Source organism: Bufo gargarizans, chromosome 5, assembly GCF_014858855.1.
Source record: "Bufo gargarizans isolate SCDJY-AF-19 chromosome 5, ASM1485885v1, whole genome shotgun sequence".
Classification (NCBI taxonomy): Eukaryota; Metazoa; Chordata; class Amphibia; order Anura; family Bufonidae; genus Bufo; species Bufo gargarizans.
Window position 1 is genome coordinate 422,307,871 of NC_058084.1, and position 15,111 is coordinate 422,322,981.

General features: G+C 45.0%; 1 protein-coding gene across 1 annotated transcript in view; it reads left to right on the plus strand.

Moving 5' to 3' along the window:
• The first annotated feature begins 3,215 nt into the window (after nt 1–3,215).
• The window catches only part of LOC122939486 (double-stranded RNA-specific editase B2-like), a 529,987-nt gene continuing 518,091 nt past the window's right edge, over nt 3,216–15,111 (plus strand). Inside the window, exon 1 of the mRNA XM_044295555.1 lies at nt 3,216–3,315. Coding sequence (XP_044151490.1) covers nt 3,216–3,315 — 100 coding nt within the window. The remainder of the gene's footprint in view (nt 3,316–15,111) is intronic.

Below are 15,111 nucleotides of genomic sequence, written 5' to 3' on the forward strand. Positions count from 1 at the left end.
CTATGGGGCTGGTTCTAGCTTTGTTAAAAAGATATTGTCATGTTTGATTTTCATTTTTAATATCAATTATGGCGTATCCCCTTTAATATGATCAATCCCTGGCCTGAGTGGTCACATGTGCTAGAACAGCACATGACTGATGGTGAGGTGCTAGTGACATGCTGTTCAAGCACATGTGACCACTGTAGCCAGGGACTGGAAGCAGTCTGGAATTGGGCAATAGCGGGACCATGGATAATTCAATTTTTTTTTTTTTTTTTTTTATTTGGCTACCATTTTTTTGACCATTGGGGTTGTCTACTCCTAGACTGGACAACCCTTTATGTCAAAATAAATATTTTCACCTGCTCTTTATGTTCTCACAGGAAATGTCTGGCAGTGGCTTTCTCCCTATTAAATACACCTACACATTTGGTAGACAGCTATGGGGGTCTTTAGGGGTTATCACATAATGGCTGATAAGGAGGCTGCCACGATCCAGAATGCACTACTTCCTAACTATTCTGTTGATCATGGTGGTCCTAGGGGTGGCACCCCACTGATCTCCCAATGCGGTCACCACATCTACATGATAAATGTATATATTATTGGCAGCATTATCACAATCTATAATACATAACAAATTCAGCTCTATGGTAACGTACACAGCTCTTATTTTACATGGCGGAACATATTTATTTTTCATGTATAATGAAATTTGACATTTTCTGCATCAACTGACAGAAAACAACACTTTATTCCTTGCTAATAGTGATTTTTATCTGCAATGCCCCGTTTTCCTGCGCTCCACTGTGGTCACGTGACATTTTCCATTTAGTTTTTTTCTTATACCGATGACATTCTGTCTACATCTGAGAAACGGCAAGGCTTGTAAGGCTGTGCTCGTCGACACATCAGTAGTAGTTTACTTTGGACTACTATGTCATTGTTGGTGATATGGATTTTGGTAGCTATGTAGTCCCTTTATACACATAATATGGAGGTACAACATTTTTGGTTGGTATTGAGAAGGAGAGGCACAGACCTATTGCTACAGGAGTCCTGCCCCGTGAGTCTTGCGCCGGGATGTAAACGCAGGGTGCGGGTCACAGATGGCAATTAGGTTGGAGGAGTCAAAATGCCTTCAGAACTTCATCATCTGATTTATAATATGCAGTAACGTTCAATGCCGGCGTTTTTTTTTTTTTTGTTTTTTTTTTGTAACTGGAAACCCCTTAAGTTAAAAGCAGATTTTGAGGAACACATAAAGTATAAAGTACATAACATAACCAATAAAGAATAAAGCAGCGTGCGGAGTAAAACGGCAGTGACATTAAGTCACAGAGCTAAATGCTCTGCTATTATAAGTGATTTTCAGGATTTTCTATCTCCTATGCCGGGCATGTGTGTTAGCGTGTGCATGAAATGGGATTCTTGATAGGCTAAACCTGCTATTGGTTCCTATGGCAACAGACACTAATGACCTTGAACTGCCCGTTGCCCCTAGAAACTCATAATCTTTATATATAAAAACAGTTTACACGTTCTCACTTTCCCCAATGTCAGTGGCTTATCCTAATTAAAGCATCTTTGTATCGGAGCCTTAACTAGCTGCTAATCGCTTGTGTGACTTTTGTATCAGACTCCGGCTTGGCTGTGTGTTTGATGATTGCTGTAATACGGAGAAGCACGCGGAAGACTCGCCGAAGGAGAACAAGCTCTTCTCATAGCGAACATAGCATTGTCCCATTTATTTACTGCCCAACAGCCGTAGAGTAAGATTATCTGTGCCTTAGGGGAGTATTAATGGAGTGACCTGGGCTTGTGCAGCACGTGTTTTATAGAGGAACTGTGCGCTTTTCCTATAAATAATGGATTGTGTCAATGACATTCCCGGGAGTATGCATGAATGTATCCGTATCACCAGCGCTCAGGACAATCCCAGATTGAGTTTTTCAGAATGTCATAAGTGTTACAAGTCCCTGCCGTATGCTCATTCCTGTGAGCAGAATGGTGTGACAAACACAACGCCATTGACTTGTGCCGTATGTACTCAACTTGTTTGTCCTTGCTGGAAAACCTGGAAATATATAGGAGATTTTGGGGCCATAATTAAAAAGAAAAAAAAAATGATTTTTTTTTAAATATAAGATCTTTCAAAACGGAGGCATCATGCACATAACCGTATGTATTTTGCAGTCCGCAAACTGCTGTCCAGATCCGTACAGTATGTCCTTTCAGCAAATTATAGAACGTGTCCTTTTCTGGTCCATAAAATGTGGAAGCTGTCTTACATTTAGAACTGGTGCTGGATACGCTGAAGTTATAGAGGGACCAACACCTCTTCATAACTTCGGTGGATCCACCGCCAGCTTAGGGGTTTATTAAGACCGGCGTCTAAAATTCCGGTCTTAATAAATGTGCCCCTAAGTTTCTTTTGTAGCGAAGAGTGGTGTGGGTCCAAGAAGTCCAATACGTTGTGTAAGTGATTTTAGGAGCATCATCAATTTTACTGCACTATAAAGTGATTATTTTATTGTCACTACTACATGGCTGGCACAATTCCAATGTTGGTACAATGGAATCGGCAAATCCAGAAATATGTTTTTACTCTGCTATCAATATAATAACTAGTGTCGAGCGAATCCAAGTATCCGAAGTGGACTTCGATCCAAATTTCATGAAAAATTTAATTATCGTGAAACCATATTTCCTCTTGCTTCGTGGTAACGAATAAATTTTCCCTGAAATCGCAGTAAAAAAAAAACCAACATACTCATCTTATCCATCTGAGTGTGAAGAGGTCGCCGCGGTCATCTTGATCGAATATTCTGTGCGAAATCTCTTGCGCAGTGACATATGACATGACCACGCTGGCCAGCGTGATGACATCATCACGCACCGTGCGAGATTTCGCCTGGTGCCTTCAATCAAGATGGCCGCGGCAGCCTCTTTGTGATCAAATGGATAAGGTGAGTATTATTTATATTTTTTTTACCGGATTAAACCTTGAAAGCCCTCACTATTATTCTCAGATGCCGCGATCAGCAATGATCGACTCTCCCCATTGCGTCCGCTACTTGCAAAGAAATGTGCTCCGTGATGAAGTAATTCGTCACAAAGCGAATTTCTTTGTGAAATTCAGTGAAGCAGCCAAATCAAATTTTTCAAAACTTCACTCAACACTAATAAGAACCCTAAAATACTATATAGGCACTTCAGTAGAGAATACCAGCATGGTGGAACCACTTTGTACATACATTGTGGAAAATTTTGTAGTTCAGTTTGGAAGAATTCGAGCAAAGTCTTGGAACTCAGGTGAAAAAGTACAACCAGGTTTGAAATGTGGCCTGATGAATAAAGGTTGAGGCTATATCTGGCAAAAAAGCTGAAAAACTGGCTGTGATATGTCCCTCTGTGCTTCCATTACTGAGGCCTCATGAATGACAGATAGACTATTTGTCATAGAACTGTATTTTTAATTATGAATTTCTTATAATTGAATATTCCCTTGTTTTACATACTTGATGTATCATCGTTATTGGTGCCATGTGCTGTATAAGTTACGTTGCAACCATCCATGTCCATACGTGACAAATACATACCTGTATGTGAACCAGAACCTATCAAAATAATGAGTGGATGAACTTCATTTCATATAGAAAGGCATTTGTGATAATTAGATTGAAGGATCTATGATGGGTTGTGGTCTTACTGGAGAACTAACCTCCTTCCACTATTGATGTCTCAAAATGAAGTGTGGACATTTGAGATGCTGTTCCACATAAAGATGCTGAACACAGGCAATTTGTTTCATAAACTTTTTAACCTTTTCTTACTGTTACGTGAGTCATTATCAGATCGCTAAGAAGTTACACAGCTCAATATTATAATGGGATGTATTAAAGGTTCTGACTGATCAATATAGGCAGACAGCAAATGAACATGATTAGCACCATACACAGGACAAATGCATCCTCTATGGCTGTTTTATTTTGCACCGCAGCACAAATATTGGCAGCTCAATACATCACCCTATAATCTGCACAATTATCTTCTACATCACAGAAAAATAATTAAATGGGGTGTCAGAGGACTTTAATTTACACCCATAGTTCAAATTAATATTTTTCTTCTATATCTTAGTATGCTATACAATAGATTTCCATGTGACAAGTTATATTAAAAGTCCTGCAATTAACCTTAAATCGAATGTTCACCTTTTAACACTTTTGAAAGGCTTACATTCTGTGCCGATCAGTTTTTCAATATAGCTTTCTAGTCATCTGGGCTCCATATTTCTGCATCAGAGCTCCATATCATAGTATAAATGGTATTAAATGGTCACTACATTTTCACACGACTGTACATAATTCAATAGTACAAGAGAATATAAGAAACTTTGTAATATACAGTACAGACCAAAAGTTTGGACACACCTTCTCATTCAAATAGTTTTCTTTATTTTCATGAGTATGAAAATTGTAGATTCACACTGAAGGCATCAAAACTATGAATTAACACATGTGGAATTATATACATAACAAAAAAGTGTGAAACAACTCAAAATATGTCATATTCTAGGTTCTTAAAAGTAGCCACCTTTTGCTTTGATTACTGCTTTCCACACTCTTGGCATTCTCTTGATGAGCTTCAAGAGGTAGTCACCTGAAATGGTTTTCACTTCACAGGTGTGCCCTGTCAGGTTTAATAAGTGGGATTTCTTGCCTTATAAATGGGGTTGGGACCATCAGTTGCGTTGTGGAGAAGTCAGGTGGATACACAGCTGATAGTCCTACTGAATAGACTGTTAGAATTTGTATTATGGCAAGAAAAAAGCAGCTAAGTAAAGAAAAACGAGTGGCCATCATTACTTTAAGAAATGAAGGTCAGTCAGTCCAAAAAATTGGGAAAACTTTAAAAGTGTCCCCAAGTGCAGTCACAAAAACCATCACGCACTACAAAGAAACTGGCTCACATGCGGACTGCCCCAGCAAAGGAAGACCAAGAGTCACCTCTGCTGCGGAGGATAAGTTCATCCGAGTCACCAGCCTCAGAAATCGCAGGTTAACCGCAGCTCATATTAGAGACCAGGTCAATGCCACACAGAGTTCTATCAGCAGACACATCTCTAGAACAACTGTTAAGAGGAGACTGTGTGAATCAGGCCTTCATGGTAGAATATCTGCTAGGAAACCACTGCTAAGGACAGGTGCAGTGTCCCAGGGGGTCAGTAGTGTATGCTGGGCTTTGTAGTGCAGATCGACCACTAACCTGGGATCCACTGTCGTCTTCAAATCGGGGCGAATGCTGGAACAGGCAGGTATTTAACAGTTCGTGACGCCAGTGTCAATTAAACGGTGACACGCCGTGTAAAGTATGGTGGAAGAATGAAGCAAGCACAGGATAGCCAACAAAAACTGGAACTTTTACTGAATATCAGTGGATACAGCTGGTTCTTGGGAGTACAGAATGGCCGGTCTTAGCAAGGCATTATACAGAGTGTTGATTACAGGAGATGCAGTACAGGCGGTTTGCACACTATTCCTGACTGGTCCGGCTACATGTGACTTTCTCTCCAAGGTCTAATGCCCTATAGCTGGCGTACCCTTGAAGCTGTCTTTATATAGTACCTCCTCTGTTGTCTTGAGTACCTCTTGCTTTATCTGATCGGCCTCTGTGGTATTCTGTGTCTTCGCTGTTTAGCTATGCCCTTCTGACTTCTATGCATAAGGACTCAGGAGGGGAACCCTCTCTGTACTGAGTCTGGAAACTTCTACCCTTCTGAGCTAGGCCCTAGCCTATTTATACTGAACTGGGGCTCCCTCTGCTGGCTGTTATAAGGATTGCCGGTAACCGGCCTGACTGGCTTAAAGGGAACTACACACTCAAATCTAGCAGTGTCGGGTAGCCTACCCGTATGCTGCACACCCCCAGACTTTAACGTGAGTAAGGCCTCGTACTCACACACATGCCTGAACCAACATAAGCTGCTGCATAATTTAAACATTGCATTATAAATATAATAAACAACTATTTCACACAAAAATATAACATTTGCAATAAATGACGCAAGAAAAAGGGGCGTCTTCTTTCTTCTTAGACACGGCCGCTGACCTGGCACAGCGGACTTAAGGTGAACCAGGTTAGTCTATTTTTTCCTTGACTGAAGCATAATAAGGAACTACACAGGATTTCCCCGTGGGTACAGAACAGGCAAGGGCTCTCGTGGAGGAGTCCATTCTTGCGTACAAACGTCAAGCAGGCTATTTCTATTAACAACTGTTCGGGGGGAGACACCACCAGCATAGTCAAAGTCTCCTAAATGGACTGGCGGACGTCCCCTGGTTATCCGGGTGGACCTTCTCAACACAGGGGTCTCCTCTTCCCTTAGCAACGAGGTAGAAGAGAGAGGAGCAACAGGAGGATCTCCATCCGTGAGACCTTGGTCAGGAACAACTGGAACAACAGGAACAACAGGAACAACAGGATCCACTAGAGGGGGAGCTGGATCCGGGGCATCTTGAACCGGCTCTTCTGGAAGTGAAGGTACAGTAGGTGCCGGAGCGGGCACCAACAAGTTCAACCATGGTGTCAGAAGCCAATGCATGGGATCAGCGTCATACCTTAGATCACGGACAGCCTGCATAGGATCCTCGGGCCGTATTGATGACTCTGACACAGGGGGTTCAGAGATAGAACTCTCGGCACTGGGTTCTGGTGTCAGGCAGAGCTTTAACCGGTTTCGGTGTACAATTTGGGATCCCCTGCCTTCCCGGGTGATCTCATAAGTGTGAGTTCCAACATTTGGGATTGCAGTGACAACATAGGGACTTTGTTCCCATTTACTGTCCAGTTTACTGGTGCGGCGGTTATTTTTTAACCATACCACAGCCCCTATTGTCAAGGGTTCTGCATGGGCTGCTTGGTCATAGTCTCTCTGCTGCCGGTCTCTAGCATAGTCCATACGTTCCTGAACAATAGCTTGGGCCGTATTCAATCGCCTTTGGTGTTCAGCAACCCAGTCGGTATTAGGTAATGGGTTGATGCAATCAGGTACGAGTACGTCCAAGGAGTGGTCAGCAGGCAATAACCCTTGGCGCCCAAACATCAAATAGAAGGGGGTATACTCGGTGGAACAGTGTATGGTATGATTGTATGTGAACATGAGCTGTGGCAACAGATTAGGCCAATCTCCCCTGGTTTCAGGAGGCACGGTCCTCAGCATCTCTATCAAGGTCTGATTCATTTTTTCACACAATCCATTACCTTGCGGATGGTAGGCCGTCGTCCGGATCTTCTTACAGTTGTGCAGGCGGCACAGTTCATGGAACAGATGGGACTCAAAAGCAGGACCTTGATCGGTGAGGATCTTTTCTGGACAACCGTAGGGCAGGAGGAAGTGTTTCCAGAACAGTTCGGCCGTAGTCTTGGCCGTCTGGTCTCTCACAGGCACCGCTACAACAAACTTAGTGAAATGGTCAATAATAGTCATAGCGTACACATACCCTGAGCGACTAGGTTCCAGCTTCACATGGTCGATGGCGACAAGTTCAAGAGGACGAGTACTTACAATGGGTCTCAGTGGTGCCCTCTGATCATGGTGTTCACCTCGTTTCAAGGTACAGGCTACACACTCTCGACACCACTTCTCCATGTCTTCTCGCATGCCCACCCAGTAAAACCGCTGGCGGATATTTGCCTCAGTCTTTTGGACCCCAAAGTGACCGGATTGATTGTGGTACATCTCCAACACCATACCTGCATCTCGTCGGGGTATGAGAATCTGATGCACCCTCTCGTTGGACACTGGGTCTAGGCTTCTCCGCAGCAACAGGCCCTTTTGTATGAAGAGCTGATGGCGCTGTCTCCACAGTTTGATGAGCTCAGGATCTGTACTCTTACGCCGAATCCTCTCAGGGGTTCTGCCACTGGTGATGAAGTCCAACAATTCACCCAGCACTCTACTTTCAGACTGTAGTTTCACCCACCTTTCTTCTTTGAGTTCAGGCCTACTGGAGGGTGAAGGAACTGCAGCTCTGTTACTGGTAGCCCGAGCCTGATCCTGTTGAGCAAATTTATGGTAGAAGGCCGGCATTTCTACATCTTCCCAAGCATCTCGCACATCATCAGGAGCTGTCTCTGTGGGAAGCCTGGATAAAGCATCAGCATTGTCATTAGTACGTCCAGCACGATATTTTACAGAGAAATCATAGTTGGCGAGGCGAGAGGCCCATCTTTGCTCCAAAGCCCCCAATTTAGCTGTATTTAGATGTGCCAGAGGGTTATTATCAGTGAATGCAATGAAGGGGGTAGCGGCTAGATAATCTTTGAACTTCTCCGTCACTGCCCACACTAATGCCAGGAACTCTAGTTTGAAGGAACTATAATTCTGGTCATTTTTCTCAGCTCCTTTCAGGGAGCGGCTTGCATAAGCTATCACTCTTTCTTTTCCCTCTTGGATCTGGGCTAACACAGCCCCCAGGCCTCGCTTGCTAGCATCAGTATACAGATGGAAGGGCTTGCTGTAGTCTGGATAACCTAACACGGGAGGCTCAGTCAGTTTCTTTTTTAACAACTGGAACGCTATCTCTCTTTCTTCATTCCACTCAATGGGCACTGGAGTTCTAGGACTTTTCTTGGGCTGCCCCCTCAAGAGTTCTTGGATAGGATCGGCTATTTGAGCAAAATGGGGGATAAAACGCCTATAGTAGCCGGCAAAACCAAGGAAACCCCTCACCTCTTTGACGGTAGTGGGGACCGGCCAGTTACGGACAGCCGCTAACTTATCAGGGTCAGGTTGTATGCCCTCTCCGCTTACCACATGCCCCAGGTATTTTACCGCAGGTTTGAGCAAGTGGCACTTGGATGGCTTTACCTTCAGGCCATATTTGATAAGGATTTCAAATACCTCTGCTAAGTGTTTCAGATGGTCTTCATATGTTTTTGAGTACACAATGACGTCATCTAGATACAGCAGCACTGTTTCAAAGTTTTTGTGACCCAAGCACCGCTCCATTAGTCTCTGGAAAGTTCCTGGGGCATTACATAACCCGAACGGCATACAATTGAATTCGAACAGGCCCATGGGAGTGGTGAAAGCCGTCTTTTCCCTATCTGCCGGGGCCATGGGTACTTGCCAGTAGCCACTGGTCAAGTCCAACGTGGAGAAATAGGCAGCGGAGCCCAGAGCAGTTAGTGACTCTTCAATGCGGGGCAGTGGGTACGCGTCTTTGTGGGTTATTTGGTTAATTTTTCTATAGTCCACGCAGAAACGGATACCACCATCCTTCTTCTTTACAAGGACCAGGGGTGCCGCCCACGGGCTACGACTGTCCCGGATTACATTAGAGTCTTTCATCTCTTGGATCATTTCCTTTACAGTCTGATAGGAAGTAGGCGGTAAGGGTCTGTATCTCTCCTTGATAGGAGGATGAGAGCCAGTAGGTATGGTGTGTTGTATGGCACTAACCTCTCCATAATCAGTAGCATGTTTACTGAAGGCCTGGTGGTGCTCTTTGACAAGCTGTAGTATCCCCTCTTGTTGACGTTGGGGGGTAGCCTCGTCCCCGACATGGAGCTCTTCCCACCAGGGCACTTGTGACTGGGGCACCGGCGGACATCCGCTGACTACAGCTGGCGGCTTTTCTGTCACTGGAAGACGGATGATGTCTTGGAAGAACACCTGAGAAAGCTGGGCAACAGGGTCATGCTTAGTAAGCGCAACAGGATGATCACTCAGGTTAATCAGACGGACAGGTACTTTACCTTGAGAGACGTTCACCAGGCACTTGGCAGCTCTCACGTAAGGGTAGTTCTCCATCTGGATTGGTTCCACCAGGGCTGGATAATCTTGGCCTTGGACTCCCAGGACAGCACGACACCATAAGAGAGTTTGGGAATTAGGAGGCAAAGTCACAGGCTTATTATCACGAATCCTGGCAGTACAAATTTCTCCTTTCCCGTTAGCAAACCTCTGCTGGGCACTTAACACAGTGATAGTCTTTTGAATCACCCTCTTGGATGCAGAGGAAACGGTGGGCAGAGTCTGGTGTAATACGGCAAGTATTTCTGCATAACAGTTTTTGAAGACATTGGTGCCTAGAATGACAGGATGTCCTCCTCTGTCGCCAGCCTGTACTACTATCACCCCCTGTTGAGGCAAGGTTACTTCTCCCACCTGCAGGGTGGGTTCCCAGTATCCATGGATCTTTACCGGTTTGCCATTGCTGGCGACAATCTCTACCCAGGATTCAGGCGGCTGGGTCAATTGGTTGGTGTCCCAGAATCTTTCAAAGGCGGGCAGCTGAATAGTAGTGACCTGAGACCCAGTATCTAATAGGGCTTCAAAGGGGACCCCGTTAATCTCCACATTGATTTTAGGATGGGATCCTACATACGGTGGCATCCAATTTGGATCTTTTGGACCTAGTGTTCTACCTCCCGAGGGGTGGTCCTCAGCCTCAGGGGTTGCCCGTTTAACTGCCAGCAAGTGGATTCTGTGTGTCCCATCTTTTTGCAGTATGCACACACGGGCCGCTTGCGACCCCTATTGCGCCTCCCAGGATCCCTGGGGTGAGTCTCTTGGTATGGAGGTGGGAACGGCTTAGAGGGTGACAGGAACTCCTCTTCTGACATCATAGGTTTTTCCCATTCCTCCATTTTTCTGCACACTCTCTCTAGGCTTTTAGTGAGGTGATTTACTTGCTCTGTCAGCATGGCGATAGTATCGGTAGCTGTAGCCTGAACAGCTTGACCGGCCTCAGCTCGGTTAATGATAAACGGTTTTGACCTGCAGGCTGATAACTCAGGTGGGGTGTTCAACTCTGTAGATACTGCTGACCCCAGAATTTTTATAGCCAGTTCTTTAAAGTCCAGAAAGGTACTGTTAGGGTGTTGGGCGGACAGCATCTTTAATTGGGTCCTTATTTGCTCACTAGCCACTCCGGTAATAAATTGTTCCCTCAGGGTCTGATCCTGGTTATCAGCTTCCTTGGGATCTATCTGAATTACAGCCCCCAAAGCCTCCTGAAGTGATAGGGCATAGTCACGGAGGGACTCCCCGGGCCTCTGTTTCTTGCCAAAGAAGTGCATCTTTATCTCTGAGGCAGTCCTCGTTTCAAAAGTGGCCCTGAGGCGGGTGAATATCTGCTCTAGAGTACTCCGTTCCGCAGCAGGCCAGGATAATACCTCTCTGCGGGCAGCCCCCTCCAGTTGCGCTAGCAAGATTTCCATTTGCTGATCGGCATTTATGGGGTATAGTTTGAATAAGGCCAGCAACTTTTCCTTAAAGTCCCTTAGGGTATGGGCCTCTCCGTTATAGCGGGGAAACCATGGGGCCCCAAAATAGTAAGGCATGGTAAAGGGCATCATGCTGGGGGCTATAGGATGATTAGGAGCCGCAAGCTCTCCCGGGTCCGGCCGCTCGGCAACTCCCGGATCTGACATGTTAACTTATTACGAGGTGGCCGCTGGTGACTAAAGGGGCCGGAACAATCCCCTTCCCTCCGGATACAAGTTCTTACCGGTATCGCCGGGTTCGCGCAGGCCAAATCTCGTGAGACTCCGGACGTCCTGTGTACGCGGTGACGTTGCTGACGCAGGAAAAGCAGGGCCGCGGCGGTGCGATGATGAAGAGGGCGGGATTCTCTGTGTCTTTGAAGGGATCCGCCCACGGAGGTCCTCAGCAGCGCGGGAAACTTTACTCCAGGCGGCCGGTGGCCATCTTGATCACGATTCCCTGACAGCAAGCAGGGTGTTGCAAAGTCCAATAAATCACAGTCCACAAGTACAATTTTCTCTCTGGGGGTAGCGCAACACAGTACAGCGTCTCTGATTCCTCCCAGGCACAATTTCAATCCACCGGCTTGGAAATAAAGGTTACAGTCTTTGTAATACGGTGGTGGAATAGTTAAAGCACACAGTTCACACTTCTCTGCACTGTAGAAGTATGTGGATCCTGTTCGTGACGCCAAAAAGAGCGATGCAGTGTCCCAGGGGGTCAGTAGTGTATGCTGGGCTTTGTAGTGCAGATCGACCACTAACCTGGGATCCACTGTCGTCTTCAAATCGGGGCGAATGCTGGAACAGGCAGGTATTTAACAGTTCGTGACGCCAGTGTCAATTAAACGGTGACACGCCGTGTAAAGTATGGTGGAAGAATGAAGCAAGCACAGGATAGCCAACAAAAACTGGAACTTTTACTGAATATCAGTGGATACAGCTGGTTCTTGGGAGTACAGAATGGCCGGTCTTAGCAAGGCATTATACAGAGTGTTGATTACAGGAGATGCAGTACAGGCGGTTTGCACACTATTCCTGACTGGTCCGGCTACATGTGACTTTCTCTCCAAGGTCTAATGCCCTATAGCTGGCGTACCCTTGAAGCTGTCTTTATATAGTACCTCCTCTGTTGTCTTGAGTACCTCTTGCTTTATCTGATCGGCCTCTGTGGTATTCTGTGTCTTCGCTGTTTAGCTATGCCCTTCTGACTTCTATGCATAAGGACTCAGGAGGGGAACCCTCTCTGTACTGAGTCTGGAAACTTCTACCCTTCTGAGCTAGGCCCTAGCCTATTTATACTGAACTGGGGCTCCCTCTGCTGGCTGTTATAAGGATTGCCGGTAACCGGCCTGACTGGCTTAAAGGGAACTACACACTCAAATCTAGCAGTGTCGGGTAGCCTACCCGTATGCTGCACAGGCAACTAGCAGAAGAGACTTGTTTGGGCTAAAGAACACAAGGAATAGACATTAGACCAGTGGAAATCTGTGCTTTGGTCTGATGAGTCCAAATTTGAGATCTTTGGTTCCAACCACGGTGTCTTTGTGCGACGCAGAAAAGGTGAACGGATGGACTCTACATGCCTGGTTCCCACCGTGAAGCATGGAGGAGGAGGTGTGATGGTGTGAGGGTGCTTTGCTGGTGACACTGTTGGGGATTTATTCAAAATTGAAGGCATACTGAACCAGCATGGCTACCACAGCATCTTGCAGCGGTATGCTATTCCATCCGGTTTGCGTTTAGTTGGACCATCATTTATTTTTCAACAGGACAATGACCCCAAACACACCTCCAGGCTGTGTAAGAGCTATTTGACCATGAAGGAGAGTGATGGGGTGCTGCGCCAGATGACCTGGCCTCCACAGTCACTGGACCTGAACCCAATCGAGATGGTTTGGGGTGAGCTGGACCGCAGAGTGAAGGCAAAAGGGCCAACAAGTGCTAAGCATCTCTGGGAACTCCTTCAAGACCATTTCAGGTGACTACCTCTTGAAGCTCATTAAGAGAATGCCAAGAGTGTGCAAAGCAGTAATTAAAGCAAAAAGTGGCTACTTTGAAGAACCTAGGATATTACATATTTTCAGTTGTTTCACACTTTTTTGTTATGTATATAATTCCACATGTGTTAATTCATAGTTTTGATGCCTTCAGTGTGAATCTACAATTTTCATAGTCATGAAAATAAAGAAAACTATTTGAATGAGAAGGTGTGTCCAAACTTTTGGTCTGTACTGTATGTTATCAGAGAAAAATGTCTCTTTTTCCTCTTATCTGCATTTTCCTTCCCCCCTCCAACAATTAGCAGTCAATGTTCATTCTAGGACTTGCTCCCTATAATTTGCCAAATAAAGGTGCTGACGATCACCCAACAAACTAGCAAAACACATAAAATGATCATTTGTGGGCAGCCCATCACCCTTTAAGACGTGCAGCCTTCGATATGCAAAATGAATGAGATGAATGTTCATGATAGTGATTATTTGTTCCCTTTCACGTGGCATCAGACCATGTGAAAGGCACTTTAAAGAAGCACTTATTGATTTGTATACCATCCATTGGTATTAGCGATTTGAGAAGGCCCTAACATTCTCTCTGAATTCTCTGCTGAGTACACCTTGTGAGACCAAAATTACAATAGTAAGTGTTATATCTCACCCCAAGTGCTTTATTCACATTGATAGAGTTCATTACTTCTCTATAATATCCTATATGGCAGAGTTATAGGGTAGAACAACACAGGCATGTGCCTCAGGTGTTGGTTGCCAGGAGGTACACCAAGAAGCTGCTGTGCATGGCATAGGATTTTTATACAAAGGGTGAGGGCTGTCAATTGACCTTTTGCACTGGCAGAAGGAAAGACTAGCTAAAACAGATTTTAAAGGGCTATATACACCTTTTGTAGGCAATTTTTTTTAAGGGTTGACTTTTAATAATTTTGTCGTAAAAATATTTTTTTCAATTGGTCTTTATTAAAAATATTGAGTTGTTCTATCACAAAGGGTTAACTGTTTGGCTAGCTGTGTCTATTGTGCTTTCACTTTCATTTTGTGCTGGTCATCTAATAAACCTTATCTAAATTACTAATAGGTCATAAACATTTATTTAAGCCACATTCTTATCAGTAAGATAATAACTGAGCTATAAGGAGTGTTTAGGAGGTCAGATATCAGAGAAAGGGAGTTTTCAGCTGAATTGCCTTTGTAACACCCCATAGTGGTGTTACCACTCCTGCGGACCAGTTAGTTCCACTTTAGTTGACCCCCAGCTAGGGGAAGTGTGTGCAGGGGCACCTTAAGCTCTGCTGGCCATGAGGGCCAAAGCTTAAAGCCTCAGGAGCCAGGAGGAAAGTTCCCTGGCATAACCTAAAGTCAGATTACAGAGAAGAAATGCAGCATACAGAAGAAGCTGAGTTATACAGCCAGCCTGTCAGTGCAGCAAAGTGAGAGAAAGATATAGCAGAGTTGAGTTTGCCTGCCAGTTTAATGCTGAAGCCTGCTGGAACCAAGACAAAGCCTGAAAACTGTTTGAAGAAATGTTTATTCAAGTAAAGCTGCTATTGAACTTCATCTCAAGGTCTGGACTTAAGTTATTCTTTTCAAATTCCTCAATTCATTTTCCTACTTATTGCTTCGGAGCCAAAGCCTGGTGTCCAGCCGTATCCAGGTAGAAGCACCGTGACACACATAAAGAGACATATATGCCGCACTACACCACTCGACATTCCTACCAAACCTGGACTGGCGATATAGGAGGGCACTGGGGGGAGGCGCCCATTGCACCTTATGGAACAGAGTGAAAATTCTGAGTCTGCTACAATAGAAAATCAAGGCTGCACAGAAACAGGGGTTC